The following is a 20,844-nucleotide window of genomic DNA, read 5'->3' as shown; positions in this document are numbered from 1 at the left end:
GATATCATGTGGAAACTGATATCTGGAACCATCTGGAAACTGATGCCCTTTGGGCAGTTCTAGCCTGAAATCAAGGCTCTGAGCCTTGACCTACCTACTCCGTCCACTGAACCGGGCTGGTATGCTCTGCCTTGGGTTTGAGATGGTCAAAAGTGAGCTTGTGCTGCCACCTTGCGGCTGCAGCAGACATGACAGGTGGGGACCACCTGCACACTCCAGATGCAAGCCTCCAAAAGCTGGGAGCTCTCCCCATGCTCCTTGACCCTGACACCCACCTACTCTCCTTCACTCACCAACACTACACAGGCTGGCAGTGACTTCCATTTTTCCCTCTGCCACTGGATGACCTTGGCCAGTCTTTTCCCCTCGGGGCCTCAGTTTCCCAGGCTGAACAATGGGTGTGCTGAGCCCTGTCTGCCCCCCACCCTCACCAGGAGTCTGGACCGCCTGGATTCAGTGGACATGCTGCTGCCCTCCAAGTGTCCAAGCTGGGAGGAGGACTACAATCCCGTCAGCGACAGCCTCAACGACTCCAGCTGCATCAGCCAGGTGAGGGTAGTGGGTAGCCAGATGGTCAGTGGGTGTGAGAGCTCTCACCCAAGAGGACAGACATCCAGGCTCAGCCCCTGTTGAGCAGTCCCCAGATGTCCGCACTGTGCTTCTGTTTGGTCTTTGTTCCTGAAGCTGCCTATGTATGTATGTCTGCCCCACTGACTGTCCTGTGCCTGGAGAGCAGTCACAGGGCCTGACATTGCATGAACTAAGCTGAGAGCCCTGAGGGAGGGACCACACCACTGCTATAGACCCAGGAGCCCTGAAGAGAGGTAACTGGAAACCTGGGTTTGAGTTCCAGTCTTGTCACTGATAGTATGGACCCAGGACAAGTCACTCCCTCCCTGAGCCTCAGTTTCCTGATTTACCACAGAAGGGTGACAATTCCTATCTCAAAGGTTGTGAGGAATTAATGAGATAATGAATGTAGTGTTCTCAGAAAAGGGTGCCTAACTTTATGGTTATTATTGTTATTTTGCTGTGTGACCTTGAGTAAGTTGCTTCTCTACTCTGGACCTCCAAGGCCCACCGGCTCAGTGGAAAGTTGGACTTCCAGGGTCCAGACACCTCTGCCACTAACAGCAATAAGCATACTGTGCTGTACTTTTTCATTCTCATAACCACCAACTCCTTGAAACCCTCCAGCCACCTCCAGGGGTGGGTGTGCTTATTACTTATATCCCCATTTCACAGATGAGGAAACTGAGGCTCAGATAAGTGAGGCCACACAGCAAGAAGGCAAAGCTGGGCAGGGATCCGGGGCTGTCAGACCTAGACCCGGACCCCAGCCTCTGACATATGCACAGCACTTTAGGGTTTGCAAAGGGAGGATCAGCTAAGTTTCAAGGGCCCCCCGCATGGTGTGGATGGGGAGGTGAGGCCCAGAGAAGGCAACACCTGCTGGTAGTAGCAGAGTGAGGCAATGGAGGCGCCAGGTGCAGACCCAGCCTCCTCTCTGGGCAGGAACAGGCCGCAGGTCCCACTGTGTGTAGCCCCATGGCCCAAGCTTGCACTGCTTAGACCTGGAAGGCTTTTGGACCCCAGCTCCTCACCACTCCATTGTTCCTCTCCTGGCCAAAGCCACCCCCCCCCACCCCGCTCCAACCCCAGCCCCCTGCCCCCAGCACTGTCGTTCCCAAACCAAGGAGACTGACCTCAGACATGGGGAGGAATAGAGCACCCCGGACTCTCTGTCCCTGCCATCCTCTTCCAGGCCCCACCAAATTTCACATGAACAGTCGCCGTGGCCTCTAGGCCTGTCAACTGCACTCTGTTCCCAGTGGCCAGAGGGAGCTTGTGAAGGATGTAAGGCAGATCACACCACATTCCTGTTCCAAACCCTCCATGGTTCCCACCTGCCCTCAATGAAAGCCAGACTCCTCACTCAGACTTGTACGGCCTGCCTCTCTCTCACACAGGATCTCAGACTTGCTCTGTCAGCCACCCTGTTCCAGCCACACTGGCCTCCTTTCTGCTCCTCACACACACACACACCCAATTCCTGTCCTGATTTCTGCATTCGCTGTTCCCTCTCCCAGGAGCACCCCTCTCTCAAATATTTGCTCAGCTGGTTCTTCTCCGTGTTTCTGGTCTTGGCTCAAATGTCACTTCAAGGGAACCTGCCCTATGGTTTTCTAAAGGAGCCCCGAGGGCACTGTTCCCTTACCCTGCTTCATTTTCTTTTTTTTTTTTTTTTTTTTTTAACGTTTATTTATTTTTGAGACAGAGAGAGACAGAGCATGAACGGGGGAGGGTCAGAGAGAGGGAGACACAGAATCTGAAACAGGCTCCAGGCTCTGAGCCATCAGCACAGAGCCCGACGTGGGGCTCGAACTCACGAACTGTGAGATCGTGACCTGAGCCGAAGTCGGGCGCTTAACCGACTGAGCCACCCAGGCGCCCCCCTGCTTCATTTTCTTGACAGCACTATCCTACCTGGAATTATACCTGTTTATTTACTTGGTGTCTGTCTCCCTCTTAAGACTGGGAGCCCCCTGCAAGTGGGGCCTTGCTGTGTGGTTCCCCATGGCGTCCTTGACCTCAGCACGAGGCACAGGGCACATAGGTGTTTGCTGAATGGGTGGCTTCCCTCCCTGTGTCTCCCATCCTACCATGTTCTCTTGTCCCTCAGTCTTCCTCTTTGTATCTGTCTCCCTCTGTTTTTCTCTCTCCTCATACACATTTTTCTCCAACTCCCTCTGGTAGGTCCCACATCCATGTTTCTCTCTGAGTCTTCCTCTCTCAGACAACTCATCTTCACCTCTGCCTGGCCCTGGCATCTGGAAGGAACACTTTTGTCCTTTGGCTACACAAAAGAGCACATGGAATCAGCCAGGCTGGGGATGCCACCAGGTCTCTGCCACTGCCCTCTGTCCAGCCCAGCCCTCTCCTAGGCCAGGACCCTCTGAGCTCTCAAACCCTCACCCCTAGAAGATTGAGTGATCCAAGCCACATATGTGCCCCTAAAGTCAGAGATATCCCTCTGGCTGTGTCTCTGAGGCCTTGACTCCTGCCAGAAGGAGCCCCCTTCCCACCAGGCACTAGGATATGTAGGCCCTGACCAGGGAAGAGAAGTCTCTGGGTTCTGGGCCTAATCTGTAGATCTGGGGGTGGGGGAGCCACCTGCCTAGGTGAGAGGCAGCAGACAGGGCATCTCCCAGGGGCCAGACCAAAAGAAACATGTGTAAACCGCAGATTACAAATCGTCAGTAGCACCCAGCCCCAGAAGGAGTGAGCCTCCCATCCCTGAAGGAAGCTAAGTGAGACCTCCTAGCACCTAGGCCTCAGCCAGTCTGGGGAGGTTAGACCAGCCATCCACTAGATCTCTTGCAGCTGAGCCTGAATCCCCTACCCCAGTTCCCACCTTTGGTCTCCCCATAACCCTCCCCCTCTCTTTCCTGCAGATTTTTGGACAGGCCTCCCTGATCCCCCAGTTGTTTGGCCATGAGCAGCAGGTCAGTATGCTTGCCATTCTCTTGTACCCTGATCCCAGAGTCCAGGGCTAGGCCTGACACCTGGCATCGGAGTGGTCTTAGCCCCTGCCCAGGCCAGAACCAGGAAACAGAGCCAGCACCAGGAAAGTCACGTCCAGTGAGACCCACACTCTGCCCTGACCTTCCACTCACTGGCCCTTTCACTTCATTGTTCTGTGCCTCAGTTTCCTCTTCTTAAAAATGGGAAAGAATGGGCTAGTCCTATGGATGGGGGAAGAAATAATCCTGGGATAAGAGAAAGCATACCCTGAGAGTCTTCTAGCTAGGAGACTTTTATTTGGACAAGTTGATGGGCGCGGGCTGGTGGTATTGGCCACCTTTCTTGGGCTCCAGCAAGACCTTTAAGTATGTTGGGGTGTTGGCATGAATGCAGAGACTTTGCAATTTTACAAAACTTGGTGGAGGTGGTGCCAGTCCTGGCACTGTCTGGTTGCCCTAACGGTGCCCCCTTCCCATACACACCCATCCTGCCCCTGGAAGTGGCCCTCTCCTCCTTCCCAGGCCCCAGCCCCAAGGCCATAAAGAGAGACAGGAAAGGTACTCCAAGCTCACCCCCTCATTGCAGCCAGCAGTGAACAAGGGACCTGTCCAAGGGGCAAATCTGGGCCTGGCCCCTCATCTCCTGACTCCAGCTATGGATGCCTCGTGTGCCTCCACCCTCATGTCATGGTTCTTGTCAAACACATTATTCCAGAGGGTCTTTGGGGAGCCCACAGTGAGCCAAGTGACCTCCTTCTCCCCTAACTTCCACAGGCTCGTGGTAAGGATGTGATGTGTTAACATACAAAATTCCAGGGCATTCCCTGCACACAGTATATCCTCAGAGATATACGTACCAACAGCCCTGACCCATTGGCCTGCCCTCCAGAGCTTGTGAGCATCTTAGCCAATATTTACAAATCCTTGTACTCACCTCACAGAGCTGCCTATAATAATAGGGACAGGTCACCGGGTGCTTACTCTCCTGACACTGTTCTAAGCATGTGATATGAATTATCTCATTTAATCTTGACAACAGTCCTATGAAATCTGGTCTATAATTAGTCCCTATTTTATACATGCGGAAACTGAGGCACAGAGCAGTTAAGTGACTTGCCTACATTCATATTACAAGGAAATGATGGACCCAGGGTTGAAACTCTGGCAGCCTAGTTCCAGAGCTATGCCATGGCTGCAGTCCCTAAGCAAGACCTCATTGCCCTTGGCAATCACGAGGGCCTTTCAGTGTACTTCAGGTTGTACCTGTGAAGGATAAACACCTATCTCTTGAATACCCACTCTAGATGAGTTTTGGGTATGCCACATGGCCTGCATTTCAGTTTATCAGTATCGTCCGATAGAACTTTCTGTGAAGGTGGGAATGTTGTGTACTACACGCTGTCCAGTAAGATAGCATGAGCAAGTGAAATGTAGCCAGTGTAGCTAAGGAACTGAATTTTTAATTTAAATTAATTTACACCTAAATAGCCACACATGGTTAGCTGCTACCATATTGGACAGCACAAATTTAGAGCTTTCCAAACATATGCTGCAGATTGGGTGATGATCCATCTAGTCGTTTCACCTGATGCAGTGCCAGACAAGTACACAAGCATCCCATTTCATTTAGATAGGAGACACTGACCCAGAGGATAGTGATACTTGGAGGTCACACAGCCAGGTCCAAGGCAGAGCTGGTCCCAGGCCCAGCTCCATCTTTCCTCCACATGGTGCTCAGTCAACTTCTGCCCTCTCCCTTCTTGCGTAGGCCTCCCCCAGGACTTCCATTCAGTATCCATCCTTTGCCAGCTGACTCCTCAGATTATACTGTGTGGTCTCCAGTTACCATCATGCCCTGAGACCTGGGTCAGACATACCCTTCCAGGACCCTTGGAGAGTATATGGATGGTGGGCCCCTGTATGCCCACACTCTCAACTGCAGATCTGTAGGACCTTGGATGGCCATCTCTAGAGAGACACTTAGAAACCACCTACACAAGGTTGAACTGGATGTGAGATGGCACATAGCATACACATCCCCATTCTCCATACTGCCCATGGCAGACATCACTAATCAATCCTCACTGCCACTACCCTTATTCCAGTTTTATCTTCTCTCACCAGATTATTGCATCAGCTTCATCTCTGGCCTCTGCCTCCATTCCAGACTCCCTTCCCAACATTCATTCTGTACCGCAGGGCTACATTAATCTTCCTTAAATTCACATTTAGAGTATTGATTCAGCCACTTCCTCATTGGGTACACCTGGAAAGTATCTTCCCCTCACTAGCCCTCAGTTTCCTTGTGAAAATAAAGGGATTGGACCATAAGATGGTAAATATCTAGCACATCTACTGCCACTTCCCATTCCAGCATTCAAGGTAGACATTACTAATTGATTATAGCCTTCTTTCTGGCTGAATTCAGATGTGACCTCAAAACCTATCAATTGATCAGTATGGACACACAAGATCCATTAAGTTTCTCCTGCATTGTAGACATGGGAAAATTGAGGTCCAGAGAAGTGACAGGGGCTGTATATATTTCTTAAGGGTTCCATCTGCCCACCCAGTACCTTGAGTGACATGGGAGGAAAGGGTGGGCTGACTTGAGGCCCCACAGACTCTCCAGCCCTGAAGCTGAGTCATCCACCAAGTGCCCAGTCCCTCCAGAATGGGCACTGCTGACCCCTGACACCCGCCTTTGCCCGGATAGGTACGGGAGGCAGATCTGAGCGACCAGTATGAGGCAGCCTGCGAGTCGGCCTGCAGTGAAGCAGAGTCTGCAGCAGCGGAGGCACTGGACTTGCCGCTGCCCAGCTACTTTCGCTCCCGCAGCCACAGCTACCTGCGGGCCATCCAGGCGGGCTGCTCGCAGGAGGAGGACAGTGTCTCCCTTCAGTCTCTTTCCCCCCCGCCCAGCACTGGCAGCCTCAGCAACAGTCGCACGCTTCCGAGTGAGTACTGAGATGAGGGGGTTCTTTTTGTTTCTCACACGGGGACCTGAGGACAATTCCTGGTAGATCAGATGCGGGGAATGCCTGGGAAGAATCTATGGTGGGCTAGCCAGGGCTGGAGGGATGGTTAGGAGCAAAAGCAAGAGGCCTTGAGACTGAACTTCCCACAAGCTGGCAAATTGGAGGTCAAATGGAGGTCACAGAGGCAGATGTCATCACCGGCAGTAGGGTGAGGGAGTCACAGAGGGCTCCTGCTTTGGGATACTTGGATATTAGGGACTGTCCAGACCCTGGCTCAGAGCAGCCACCTGCTGGTGGGCAGGGCTTACTGCAGCCCTGCCTCCCTGTTTGGATTAGCTCCGTAGACAATAGGTGAACCTATCTGGAGGGTTAGAACCTACAGGCAAGAGGATGGCATCTGCATGGAGCCTTCTCAGAGGGGTGAGTTTGTAAGTTTCTCTCATAGTCACAGAGACAACCTGTCCTTCCTGATACCTGTTCTAAGTCCTCTGGAGACAGTCCATGCCTGATCAGAGAAAAAGGGAACTCTGTGTCACAGAGCAAGCCGTGAAAATCAAAACCAAAGAAAATCATAAACAATTTCTGGTTTAGTATAGAGAGCTTTGATCCTACTCTGGCTAGCTAGTTTTCCTTCCACAGTCTCAGGTTCCTCATCTATAAATTGAAGCATAAGCCAGACCCCAGAGAGCTCCTGGGGAGACGAAATAAGACTGTATGTAGGGAGTGTTCAGGCAGCCTTGCACATGGTGGGAGCTATTATTGCTGGTTCTCAGGCTTGACTCTGACTTTCTTGGCAATCAAAAGCAGTTGGGACTGGATTGTTGTAGGAAAAGAGACATGTTTCGAGTGCTCAATTGGTATTTGATATAAATAAATGAACTTGAATCCTATGGCTGTTCTATGTACAGAAAATTAGTTTACTGAGTGAATGAACTGGTCTTTGCAGGGGGCAGAGCCAGAAACTACTTTGTTTCACTATTGCCTTTCAAACCCTGGGTGATATCTGGGCAGATCCCTGAGATTTTCTCAGTCACTTTTAGACTTTAAGGAATAGTCTCATTTTTAGGTATTAAAAGTCCAGTCTGGACTCACTGCAAGCCTTCAGTCTTATCAACCTCAGATCTTATGCTTCTGCAGGTAGAGCCTAACTCAGGCTACGAAGCCCATGGTAGGGAGCTGGGTATGGTGGTTAGTGTCTTCTCTGTTCCTTGTTCACTAGTGGCTGTTTCTGGTCCCTCCAGGTGGGACAGGAAGGTAGCTAAGTGCGGGTGTTGTCTGGTGTCAGGACTTTCTATATAACAGATGCGATATGCTGGCTCTTTCTGCTAAGTCGTGCTTCTGGAGTTTCTTCTGTCCTGCAGGGCCCTCGTGGTGCCTCCTTTCCTGACATGGGCAGTCCCCCTCCAGCCCACTGCTGCTTATTCCCCCTTAGTGTCTCCAGCTGCTGGTCCTCCTCCCCCTCACTCAACTTCTCTTTGTTAGGGTACCTGGCCCTGCCAGGCAGTCATCTTGGGCAAAGTCCTCTGATGACAACTCCAGCCGTACTTTCTTCCTTGACTCCCACTTTACCTGTGTGAAAATGAGGCTCTTGCCATGTGGGACTCAGAAAGTATGGGCTTATCTGCTACGGCCTTTCTTCTAGACCTGCTGTCATTGGTAACCATACCAGTCTCTCCATTTCAGAGGTCTCCTAGCAGATGCTGAGGCCCACGTTCTAGAGCCTCCAAATCCAAGGGATCCCTGCCATGCTCTCCCAGGTACTCTGCTACAGTCCCATAGGAACCTCAGGTAAGGGGTCAGATTCCCCATATCATCAGGCCCATGAGAAGTTCTCTAAGCATCAGGTGGGCCTGGGGGGACACATAGCACACCGGCAATTTTTTTCAAATAGACCCTCAGTCCCAAATCTTCTGCAAACCCAATGTCTCACGAATGGACTAAGGATGGGTCATGGACTACATGTCCCAGAACTGTTTGGGTCCCTGCATCGAGCAGCTATTTCTACAATAGTTCTGCATAACAAACAACCACAAAATTAGTGTAATGCAACAATTAACACTTATTTCTTGCTCCCAAATTTGTGGGGGTCAGCTGGAACAGACCTATTCCACATCTCTCTCATCCTCCTCATAGAACCAAAGGGATCCTCCTGGCATTGGTGGCCCAGCCAGGGCATGTTCTTCTCATAGTGATGGCAGAAGCATAAGAGAGCAAGCTTAACTAATTAGCACATTTCAAGGCCCCTGTTGGTGTGCTATCTACTGAAATTCTGTTGGCTAAAGGTAGTCATATGACTAAGCTCAAAGGAGACAGCGAGGTACCCTCCTACTTTCGTGTAAGGAACTGTATTTTTATGGCAATGGTGTGGATACAGGGAGGGGTGAAAAATTAGGGTCAATAATTGAATCTACTATAGTCCACTCTCTTGACTACATTTATTCATGTCCCTCTCACATAGAAAATACACTTATCCCCAAGACTCCCAAAGTCTCATCCAGTCATAACAGCAGGATCTCATGATTTATGTCAGGTCTGGATGTGGCTTCTCTTGATTGTTTAACCTAGAATCTAAAAAGAAAAAGAGGGGGGTGCCTGGGTGGCTTAGTCAGTTAAGCGTCTGACTTTGGCTCAGATCGTTATCTTGTGGTGTGTGAGTTCGAGCCCCACATTAGGCTCTGTGCTGACAGCTCAGAACCTGGAGCCTGCTTCATATCCTGTGTCTCCCTCTCTCTGTCCCTCCCCTGCTCATGCTCTGGCTGTCTCTCTCTCAAAAATAAATAAACATTTAAAAAATGTTTAAAAGAGGCCAAAAATTCAATCAGCCACAGCTCCCCCGACCCTCCCACCAGTCTATCTTGTACGGTTGATCCAACACCTGGCACATCTGGCTTTAAATGTAGGGATGTGAAACTCCAATTATTCCTAGTTTGGGGGCTTTAGTCCAAACCAAGACACTTAAGAAAGTATCACGTAGCAACATCTCACACCTACCCAGACCTATGTGCCCACGTGAACCTCCTTTTGTAGACGTACAGGAAGTTGTATACCCTCAGAGCTATATAGGATTTAAAAAATTATAAACACACATGCACACTGATACTCTCAGATGTATCTGAGATCAAGCATATATACACTTGATCTCTACATATACCTGCATATACGCACTCACAGACATATATGTCTGCAAGACTCATACCACCTCCACACCTGTGAGGAAGTCATGCCTCTAGCAGATTGGAGCCATAAGAAAAATTCACCCCTGACATATCCCTGGTCAGCCTTCCCTCAGGTCTCCACAGTGACCACTATATACTTGCTCGTCTCTCCTCCACCCTCTGATTCCCCTTATGCTCAGCAGGTAAACTCACCTGCCTCACAGGGAAAACCAAAGCCACCAGATTTTCAAGCCTGTGCCCAGAGCTGCAGCTGGTCCATATGGTATCTTTGTGCCGGGTTAGGAAAAGGCATTCCCCTCCAGACACTTAATTGCCGTATGCTGAAAAATTGTCATGATGCACAATTTTTACAAGAATAAGGTCTTTTACTGCCATCTGCCACAATTTTGTCATAATAAGTATATAATTCAATTATGTCTGTGTTGTAAACAGCACCCCCCTTATATATGTGGCATCCTTAATCAGTAGACCTTGGCAATCTTGCCCATAATGCCCTTCCTCCACATAGACCCACACTAACACCAACACACAGGCCCACCCTCATTCAGCCATTGTTTCCCCACAGGGGTCACCCCTGCTCAGAAGGCTGCCTCCTCCCAGGAAGTGAGAATTCTGGTCATGCGCACACACCCCCCACCACCACGGCTGTGCTGAGCCCCCAAGCTGCTGAGGGGTTGAAAGTTCTTTGTCACTCTCTCATGGGCATGTATGTACTCAGGCCATATGCAAGAAAGTAGGAGGATATGGGTGAGGAGTGGTTATTGAGGCAGTGAGAGCCTGGAAGGGGAGGACTGGCCTTAGGCAGAACATGGAGCTGCCCACCCACCCACCCACTTAGAGCTCGCCAGCTTCCCAGCTGCCAGTACCGCTGCCACCACCCCCTCTCACCCTCCCTCCCCCTTTCTGACCCAGATTCCACATTCCAGAAATAGCTCTGGCAGGTGACTGGCAGGCAGGGTCAACTCCAGCTAGGATGGGAGGGGAAGCAGCAGCTTGGCTATATATACACACGTGCCCCTCTCAGCCAAAGCACCTACCTGGAAGGGGCCACAGGGGTGCCATCACCCCCTCAGTCATGGCCCCTCTTGCCTCCTCTCACACTCTGGGAAAGAGAAGAAAGAACAAAGAAAATTCTTCCTCCCACTTCCTCTCTTCTCTTCCTCTGCCCAGCTTCCATTAGTGCTCATTCTCCTCTCCTCCCTCCCTTTCTCCATCCCTTTCTTCCTGTTTCCCCTGCTCTCCACCCCCCTCTTCTCATCTTAGCCTTTGGTTTGCCTCCTTCAGCCCTGTTCCCTCCCTATGGCCCCCACTTCCTCCCCTCCCAGTTTCTGGCCCTCTTCCCTCCCTAGCCTCCCCTTCTGTGTCTCTCCCACTCCCTCTGAACCACAAAGGAGGCTTGGCATCACCCAGGCACCCCCCCCACCTCCACCCCACCACCCTACCCCCAGCTCCTACCAACTGCATTCTCTGCACCTGCACATTTCCACATGCATGTGTACACACGTACACACACACACACACACACACACACACCAGATACACATGCTTGGAGGTACTTCCTGTCAGCACTTGAAGCTCTCGGCTGAATTGGATAGTTTCCTAGCCTGGAATATACCCTTGCTCCTTGCTCAGAGCCCTGAGTTCTAGTTTCCTCTCTCCTGTGTCACTCTGGGTGGGTTCTGGCCCCTCCCTGTGCCTCAAATTCTCCATCAATGTTGTGGGTCTTGGGTTTGGAGACCCCTCTCCCTGCCTGAATATCTCCCATCCAAGTCATCCTCTGACACCCTTCTTTGTCCCCTGCTGTCTCCCCTAGAACATTCCCAGTTTCTCCTCTGATTCACTCCCTCCTCCACAGATAGAGGAAGGGAGGCTGACAAAATTCCAGTAAGCAGTCAACCCTCCAGTCAGCCTTGTCCCCCTGAAGCCATATGCCAGGCCTAGCCCTCCACAGTCTCTGGTTATTATACTACAGGCTCCTGTCAGATTGGACACTCCAGTTCCCAGAGTGTCAAGGCTGAGAGGAACCTCAAAGACCATCATGTCCAGAGATTGCAAACAGACTTCAACTGCTGTGTCATCTCTGATCCCTGGAGCCCAGGACTGAGATTTAGTTAAGCAGAGAAGAGTGGCACCACCATCAATTGGTGATGTCTGCTGTGGCCAGAATAGTTACACATATCTGACATTCCTAAGTGAACCCAGTTTGACCTCACATACATATACACATGTGCAGACCTCTTTCAAAGAAACTGCAGCCTAGAGAAGGTGAGTCAAGTCAAGGTCACCCACTTAGTAGGTCAAGGAGCTATTTCTCACCTGGGTCTGCCTGACTCCTAAGCCTTGAGTTTCCCATTATCCTGTGAGTGGGTGAGCCATCCAGGGGGCCTGGTAAAGAGATGTGGCATGGTTACAAGAGTTTCAGGGAGAATTATGTGGCAAGCTGCGCAGGATGGTTTGGAGGTCCAGGCAAGGCAGTGAGGCCTGGGCAGGGGCCATAGGGTGAGAGAATAATAAGAGGATCCAGGAGGCTTTCCTGGAGTGGTGATAAGAGGTCAGAATTCCCTGTTGCTGTACCTCTGCACAGGAGACACTGAGCAGAAGGCAGGCTTCTTCCCAGGACTCTACCAAGCCTTGGTCCAGGACAGTCCTGGTTAACCAAGTACCTACTGTGTGTTCAGTGCACAGATCATCACCCTTCTAAATCCCGTTTTTAGGCAGACCCATTGAGCCTTCTGGGGGGAAATAGTGACTGGGATTAAGGACTGGTCGACAGGCCATAAAGCCCAGGATTGAGATTCTTGAACAAGGGGCATTTCTTACACCCTTGGGGGTAGAGAGGTCATTCCAGAGGAAGAAAGACTAAGGTGCTTAAATGGAACCTTAGAGCCCCTACTAAGTAGTGGTTAAGGGCATGAGCCTTGCAATCAAGCCACTTTTTCATTGGATAGATGTTTATTGATCACCTACAGTGGGCCAGGCTGTGCTCTAGCCACCAGGGACACCACAGTAAACAAAACAGAAACCCCTGCTTTCTAGGAGAGTACATTATGTTGGGGTGGGGGAAGCAGATAAAATAATAAACATAAATAACGCAAATGTATGGTTTATTGGAAAATAGCCTGGGGGAGGGCATTGTTGCAGCAGAAACAGGATAGCTAGGGTAGACCTCGTTGAGAAACAAATGTTAAACAAAGACTTGGATGAAGCTAAGGAAGTATGCCAGGCAGGGAGAAGAGGTCCTGAGGCAGGAGGGTGCCTGGTGAGTTGGAGCAGGAGCAGGAGCAGGTTCCCTGTGGCCAGGGTAGAGCAAGACTGATCCTGGCTCTTCCTCAGGGGCTTCTAGAAATTTTCTAAGTAAATCAATTTGAAAATGAACGCTAAGTGAATAGCACAGGTGTAGCATAGCAACTGTGAGTAGGACAAAGTAAGCTAATACTTTCAAAGTGCTTACTTAGCACAGTGTTTGGCATCCAGGTGGCTCCATAACCCTCATTTTCTTTTGTTGTTATTATGCCTCTGTACAAAAATCGCTACAGTGGTATCAGAAACACTGTTTCATCTTATTCAGTAAGATTCTTTTCTCCATTTTACATTTATTAAAGAGATGCACAGAGAGGGTAAGGCCTTGCCTAGGTCACCCAGCAAGGCAGGTCAGGGAACAGGAGTTAGGTCTGTGGATGGCAGACCTTCTACAGGTACAGCCTAGACGGGTGAGGCTGTAAGGAAACGACTCAAGACCAGGACTAAACAAGGAGTGGGGGCCTCGCAGGAGAGAATGGGGAACTGGGAGGGCCATGAGACGTGAAGGGAGTGATTTAGGGATTCGGGCAGCCCCTACCGTGCTTTGCCCTTCAAGAAACACTGAGTGTGCTGGTTTTATTTTGCCGAGGACGACTCAAAGGCTCAGGGAGACTGAAAGAGCATCTCATACAAGGTCACAGAACCCTCCAAAGGGTGAGTAGGGATTCGAACCCAATCTAGAGGACTCCGTATGAGGACAGCAAAGGGAGGATGAGGGGAGGGGACAACTAGAAACACTTAGGGCGTAGAGTCCATAGTACTTGAGGTCTAATTTGACCATGCAGGGTTAAGAAGACCAGCTTAGGCTGCTTGCTGTGACCCTCAGTTTCCCCCGGTGACAGCGAGGTGTCGCCACAGTGACCTAGTGTTAACTCACACCGCTCTTCCCCCGGCACAGAGCATGCGTCCCGTTCCAGCTGGAACCGGTTTGGCGGGGCGGCTCGAGGGGCGGAGCCCCCGGTGCTCAGGCATGCGCGTGCCGACGTGGGCGCGCGCTCGCTCTCACGGTCCGTGGGCCTGGGCGTGGGCTGGCTGAGCGCGCCGCGCGCTTGCGCGCCGGGCCACGTGCCGAGGGGGCTGCGCGCGTCCCCGCCCGCCCCTGGAGTCCCGGGAGGCGCGCGCGCGCGCGGCTGACGCGTGGGGCGGGGCGGGGCGGGGCTGGCGCGGGGCTTTAACCCGGAGGCCCCGCCCCTCGGGCGTACAAAACCGGAGCCTCGGGCCGGGCCGCGTGAGGGAGGAGGGTGAGTGCCCGCCGCTGGCCGCAGCTGCCGCCAGCCTCGTCCGTCACTCCGTCCGTCTGTCCGGTCCACGTCGTCGCCGCTGCCTCCTCAGCCCGGACGCCCGGGGCCCGCCCAGCGCCGCCCGGAGCAGCCGCGGCCCCGCGAGGAGACGGGCGCCGCCCCCGCCCGGCCCTGCCCCCGCCCTCCTCCCCGTTTGTCCGTCCGTTCGTCCACCCGCCCGCTCGCGCTTCCGTCCTTCTGTCCGGCTGCCAGCCTTCGGGCTCGTCTCCCCGCTCCGCCCGCTTTGTCTCTCCCCGGCTCGCTGTCTCTTTGTCTCTGCCCTCGCGGTGCCTCACAGCCCCTCCCTCGCGCCCGGATCTCGGGTCCCCCCTCAAAGCTCTCCGCTCATCCCTCGGAGCCTCCCTTTCTGAGCGTCCCGTTCCTCGGGACTCCCCCTCACGGTGTCCCCACATCTTTGGGGGCCTTTCCTTCAGAACACCCCCCTCATTCCCCCACGCCTCCCCTCTGAGATTCCCGCACATCCTTTGGAGGGGTCCTCCCCTCTGTCTGTACCCTCAAATCCCTGTGGTCTTGCCCTCCTCTTAGCCCTCATTTCCGCGGGGTTTTCCCTCTTGGTGCCCCCCCCCCCCCCGTACACGCTGGGACCTCCGACATCCCTTAGGTGCTCCTTTGGACCCCCCAAAAGCTCCCCAGCTCCCAGACTTCACCCCTTCCTGCTATCCCTTGGTTTGTCTCCGTGTCTGTCTCTCCTTGTTCTCTCTCAGGACTCTGGCCCCCAATTCTGGGGATTGGGGTCCTCTGCTTTGCTCTCCCTGCCTCTGCCCCCGCATCTGTCTTGGTGGCCTCACCACTCAGTGGCTCTTGTGCTGAAGGCCCCCTTTTGAGCCCGCTCCTTTGCCCAGGGCTCTTGACCCCTTTGCTTTCTCTGGCCCTTGTCTCCCTGCTTTCTGTTCCCTTGTCTCTCCCTCTCCCCTTTTCTGTCTTTGCCGGGTCTCTGGGTCTCTGACCCCCCTCCGGCCCTCATGGCTTTGTGTCTGGAGCTCTTGAAGCAATGTGAGTGGTGGGGTGTCCGGGTCGGGCCGGAGTCCGCCCGCAGGCTGGCCGCGGCGAGGCTCCATGGGGTTGGTGCTGGGGCTAGGGCTGGCGCTGGGGCAGGAGGCTCTGGGGCCTCCCAAGAAAGGGGCAAGGAGGGAGGGGCCAGGCCTCCTGGCAGAGGTGGGAGTGGGGGGCCTTCTGCTCTGAGGCTTCTGCTTTGAGTTGCTTGAGTGTGTGGAGGGTGCCATGGGCTGGACGTCCTATTGGCTTGGTCCTGCATGGCCTGGCACTTTGTGATCGCTTGTGGGCAGGCCTGGGCTATTTTGGAGCTGGCAGGATGTGATATCACTTGGGCGTTTATTTAGACCCGGCTGGGGGGTGGGGGCTGCGTTCTTGCCAACTTGAGTAATGAAATTTTGCAGGGGGGTGCGGTCTTCTAGGCAGCTGGGCTGTAGGGTTTGTGGCCAGAACTTTGCAGGCCACCAGACTGGGCAGGTGAACAAGGGACTGTGCTGCCTTAGTCTTGCTGAGACTCTCAGGATGACGGGAGAGAGGAGTTGTTCTTGATCTGACCACCCTTGAGTATTTCTTTTGGTGATCTAAGAACTCTGGGCCTTGATTCTGCCGACTTCATGCTGTGAGACCTTTGATCACTCCAAGCCTCAGTTTCTCTATCTGTAGAAAGGGAATAACTGTGCTAGCCCCACTGAGTTGTCGTGAAGATCAATGAAACATCTGTAGACATGATTTGTGAAGTGTCACTTTGTCTTTAAACTGAGCCCCCCCCAGAGGGAAAACAGCTTGCCTAGGGTACACAGCTAGTTTGTGGCAGAGCTAGGACAGGGATCCAGCCCCAGACTCCTTACCCAGAGTTCTTTACCCTTTGTTCCATTACCACCTGATTATTCAGGATTATGCCTGCCTTTCCAATAGGGCAGGGAGCAAGCCGTCCCTTATTTATGCTCTGATTCCTGGTTGCTCTTTGTCAGTTTGCAAAGGTAGGCATGTGTGCATAGCTGGATGTCTGCTGGGAGACAGTTTGATTTTCCATATTCCATCCCATTGTTTTTTGAGGGTGGGCCCTGTTTGGCCAGTGGCACTTGGGAATAAAGTGAGTCAGTTTGTAGTTGTGAGCCTTTGCTGCTTTTCCTGCTTCTCTGCAGAGTGGGGGAACAAAGGCCTCAAGTGGGAGCGGCCCCACAGACACCAGGAGTCTGCTGTCAAGGAGCCTAGGATGTCTTAGAACTTTGGAGCAGATGAGATCAGCTGTTGTAACACTCTTGTCTCAGAGACCTACAGGGACCTATAGAGGGTTGAGCAAGGACTCCTGGTCCTCTTCTGTGACACTGCCTCTCAAGAGGTCACTGTCAGGCTGGTGTCCCTTGCCCACTGGTGTATAATGACCATTTCCAACATCCATTGATCTTTTTACTCTGGGCCCTGTGCTTGACACACTATACAGACTACTTGTGATGGGGAGGAAGAAGGGCTTGGTGTTTGGCCTAGAAGTAGGGGATCTGGATTCTGGTCTCCATATCTTACTCTCAGGGAGGCCACTTTCCCCTATGCTTCAGTTTCCTTGTCTGTAAAATGGGAATAATAGTCTTTTGTCCTAAGGCTGATTCTGAAATCACAGAATCCCTAAAGAAATTCTGTGAGGCAGAATGCCAAGGTTCTGTTCCTGGCTGCGGTAAGATGCTGTGCGACTTCAGACAAGTGTCTCTCTCTCTATTTTTCTTTCTGAAAAATGAAAGGGTTGGATGGCATGGGCTTTTTGGTGCTTCCACCTCCAGCATTTGGGGATTCTAAGGTAACTCAAAGGCCACCTATTTGCACCTGCATCTCATCTTACCTGTTAAAGGTGTGCTTGGTCACAGACCTAGAGGGAGAAGGTGTCGAATGCTGCAAGATGTGTGCTGACCATGTGCTGTGGGGTTTCATAGAAGAGAGCTCCTGTCTGGGCAAAGGGTTCAGAAGAGCTTCCAGGAGGAGGCAGTGCTTGAGTTGGGCCTCTATACCAGGCATGTTCTGCCTTTAATACAGATGGTTTCAGAGAGTAGAATTAATGTGGGTTTTAGAGTCATAAACACCTGGTTTTAATTGGTCTCCATCACTCATTGACTGTAATCTTGGGCAGGTTACTTTCTTTGAGCTTCAAGTTTCCTCATCTGGACTCAAGATATTTACACTACAGCATTGTGGTGAGGATTAAGTGAGATTATATGTTTAAAAAACACCTAGTACACCACAGGCACTTAATAAATGAACTTTTATCTCCCAATAATATCTGGGTCACTTTTTTCTTTGAGGAAACAAGACAGAGACCCAGCCTCTCCCCACCCACCCCCAGGCCTCCGCCTTCCCCCTGGTGTTCAGGTTGAGGTAACAAGGAAAGCACCTGACTGTTGTAATAAATAATAGGAGTAATCCTTTAATCTCTCACTTGCTTTGCGAGGCATTGTGTAATCTGTCAGGTTCTTTCCTGGCCATTGTTTCTCACAACAGTCCTGGGAGGAAGTCAGAAGCCATTGGAGTTCTCTCTGCTTCACAGGTGAATGAAGAATAGGGGGCCCAGAGAGGGACAGGAACCTGCTCAGGGTCCCACAGCATGGCAGTGTCAGAGTGGGCTTGAGCCTAGCCCTCTTGACTTTTCTTCTCCCACAGCTTTGCTCCATATTTATCGCTTCTGCCTCGTAGCCTGTCCCTCAGGCCTCCTTCTCTGGGTCTGGTATCTGTTCTGCAAGGAAGGTTTGCTTGACTTTTCCTCAGCCCCTGAGCTCTTCTCAAACTTAAACAGGACTGGCTTTAGGCTGGGTGGAGACTGAGTCACCATCTTCCCTGGCTGTGTCATCCTGAGCAGCAAGTAGACACACCCAGAGGGCCAGAGACTTGCTGGTTGTAGACAACAGCATGGCAGGCTTTCCTCCCAGAAGTTCAGATTGGCTCAGGAATGTCTCTCTTTGGGCTTTTAGGGAACGGCTGCAGCGGTGGCTCCCCAGGGATCTGGAAGCATGAGCAGCATTGAACAGTTGTTGCCTGGCCTTTCCTGCCCCAAGCCTTTATTTTTGCTGTACCCTCCCTGTGGTGCCCTCTCTTCCCGTAGAGGCCCACATTGTCAAATGCTGCCACCTCCTCCAGGAAGTCTCTGAAACAGACTGTGAATTCTGTCCCAGGTCCATACTTGTAGAAAAGTGGCCGTTGCTGAAAAGTGGTCACTTCACCTCTCTGCACCTCAGTTTCCTTATATATAAAATTTAGGTCTCTTAGCTTTATAAAGTTTGGGTTCCCCAGAGAGTCTCCTTTGGCAGGGGTAGGGGCAGGAGTCAGCTGTTCAAACCTGATGCTGCTCTGATGCTGAGAGCGTGTGGGCTGCGCTCTGGGAAAAGCTGAACTGAGCGTTTCCTGGGTTTGTATCACAGCTTGGCTTGTCCCCCCACTGCGTGACCTTGGATTGATCAAGTTTTTGTACCTCAGTTTTCTTCTGTCATGTTGGGATGGAAACCCCTTCCTCACAGGTTGCTGTGAGGATAAGAACTTCTGTGGTAAAGTCCCCTTGAGAATAAGGAACTTGATGCTACAGTGCCATTTACCAGGTGCCAGGGACTGTGCTAAATGGTTTGTGGCATCATCTCACCGTATTATTGCAGCAATCCTATGACGCAGATACCATTATTATCCTCATTTTACAGGTGAGGAAACTGGCTCCTCCTCATCTTTGTTTTGGGCAGGATTTGTTGTTTCCAGAAGCAAGTTACCCTTCCCTTGCTTAGCCCTGGCAGCAGACACTGTCAGACCTGGCCAGGGTGAGGGCTGTGGAATTGAACACTTAGACAGGAACGCAATCCTGTCATCAACAGGAGTTTAATGAGGCTGATGAGGTGTGCAGTCTCATCACCTCTCAGATTCCTGGATTTCCCAGTCCTGGCTGTGGCTGCCTCTCCTCCCTCCACCTGTGTTGAAATCAGCTGGTTCCTCACCCACCCACTCGTGGGAACCAAGGCTATCTTAAAGACAAATGATATCCATATTCTACAGCTGAAAGATTGTTTCTTGTTTCTCAGCGAAGAAGCAGGCCCAGGTAAGGGTAAGGACAGGGATGTGCCTAGGATCCCAAAATAAGACCATGCCAGGGCTGGACAAGAACCATGGCCCTGCCTGCCCACCTAGGTCACCATTTCTGTGTATTGCTGGCCTAGGTCACCCGGTGGAGAGTGGGAACACTGAGGTTTGGTTTGGGCAGTTAAGTTTCCTCATAGGACAAAAGGGGGAGAAATGGTCCCAAGTGGAGCTAGACTTGGCTCAGCCTGGAGCCAGATGGGCTTGGAAAGCATTTTCTGACCAGGGCCCTGTCCTCCCAGCCCTGGGCTGGGCTCTGAGAGGCTGGGAAAGAACAGACAGGGCCTCTGCACTTGGGAACTTATGGTCTGACAAGGGAGACAAGGCCTACAATTATGAGAGACTGTGTGACAGTCTGTAATTAAGCGTCTGCTGAAGAAAAGCATTGTTTGGGAAGGAAGAAGTGAGTGTGTGCCAGAGGAAACAAGAGCCCTCTTGAAGGGGGCTGGATTTGCAGAGACAGAGGGTGAGGCTGACGTTCTAGCGAATGGTTTGTGCAAAGGCAGAGGTGCGGAGGCTGGAAGGTAAGCATGTATTTAGGGAAAGGGTGAGTAGACCAGTTTTGCTGATGCATCAGGGCTCTGGATGAAAGATCTGGGAGGGGTCAGGAAGTTGTAGGCAACATTGGACATCAGCTGAAAAGCAGAGGCTTTGGGGAGCCATGGAAGATTTTAGAGCAGGGGTAGCACAACTCCCCCCCCCCAAGAAGGTGAATCAGGCTGAATGAATTGGAATGAATGAAAATGATGACAGGGAGGAAGCATTGCAAGCATTCAGCTGAAAGAAGAGGGTGAGGTTTGGGTGGAGCCCATGGGATGGGAAAAGACATATAGGGTAGTAGGGGGTGTCGTGCTCTCTCAAGAGAGCCTGTCTGGGGGTTTGATGGCCCAGGGGGAAGATGTTGGGTGTTGCTGCTTTGGGGGAGGAAATAACAATCTGAGCAAATTGCTTATATAGCTGCAATGTACCAGGCTCTGTGCCAGGGCCTCCATGGGTGCTGTCGAAAATCCTTACACCAAGCTGGAGGCAAAGGGACTTACCGACCTCCTTTTACAGATAAGGAAAATGGGGCTCAGACCCAGGGCTGACTGTCTGCATACTCTTGACTCTTACCACAGTTCAGCTCTGCTTCTTGGAAAAGAGACTTTTACTATCAGGGTTCCAGGAATCTGAATCTTCTTGCCTGTTGAATTGGGGGCACACAAATACATCCCCTAAAGCCTATAAGCCCTTAGTCTCTAAAGATCTGGAAAGTCGGGGCTGGTGCCAGTTTAGAATTTCTTCAAGGTAGGAGAGTCAGGGAAGCGAGGGGCCTTCACATCATCAGTTTTACTCACCAGGCTGTGAGCAGCGTCCAGAGTTGGACTTCATATGTGTCTAGTCCAACGGTGGCTCGTCCGTGACTGGGTTCATTGGGATTCTCAGCCAGCTGCCACTAGAGAGGGTGTTCCCTGGCCCAGCCAGAGAAATCAGC

The 20,844-nt window shown here is 51.9% G+C and overlaps 1 protein-coding gene across 3 annotated transcripts in view; it reads left to right on the top strand.

Moving 5' to 3' along the window:
• DLGAP4 (DLG associated protein 4) overlaps window positions 1-20,844 on the top strand; it is an 85,477-nt gene that overhangs the window by 5,863 nt on the left and 58,770 nt on the right. Inside the window, exons 3-5 of one of the 3 annotated variants that reach the window (XM_030309675.1) lie at window positions 435-549; window positions 3,456-3,506; window positions 6,241-6,481. In XM_030309675.1, the coding sequence (XP_030165535.1) occupies window positions 435-549; window positions 3,456-3,506; window positions 6,241-6,481 (407 nt within the window). Of the gene's footprint in view, window positions 1-434; window positions 550-3,455; window positions 3,507-6,240; window positions 6,482-14,415; window positions 15,273-20,844 lie in introns of those variants that run through there. The other 2 variants (XM_030309677.1, XM_030309680.2) reach the window with 2 other exon arrangements.

Source organism: Lynx canadensis, chromosome A3 (genome assembly GCF_007474595.2).
Source record: "Lynx canadensis isolate LIC74 chromosome A3, mLynCan4.pri.v2, whole genome shotgun sequence".
In the NCBI taxonomy this organism is placed as follows: domain Eukaryota; kingdom Metazoa; phylum Chordata; class Mammalia; order Carnivora; family Felidae; genus Lynx; species Lynx canadensis.
This window is presented reverse-complemented; position numbering and strand designations above follow the sequence as displayed.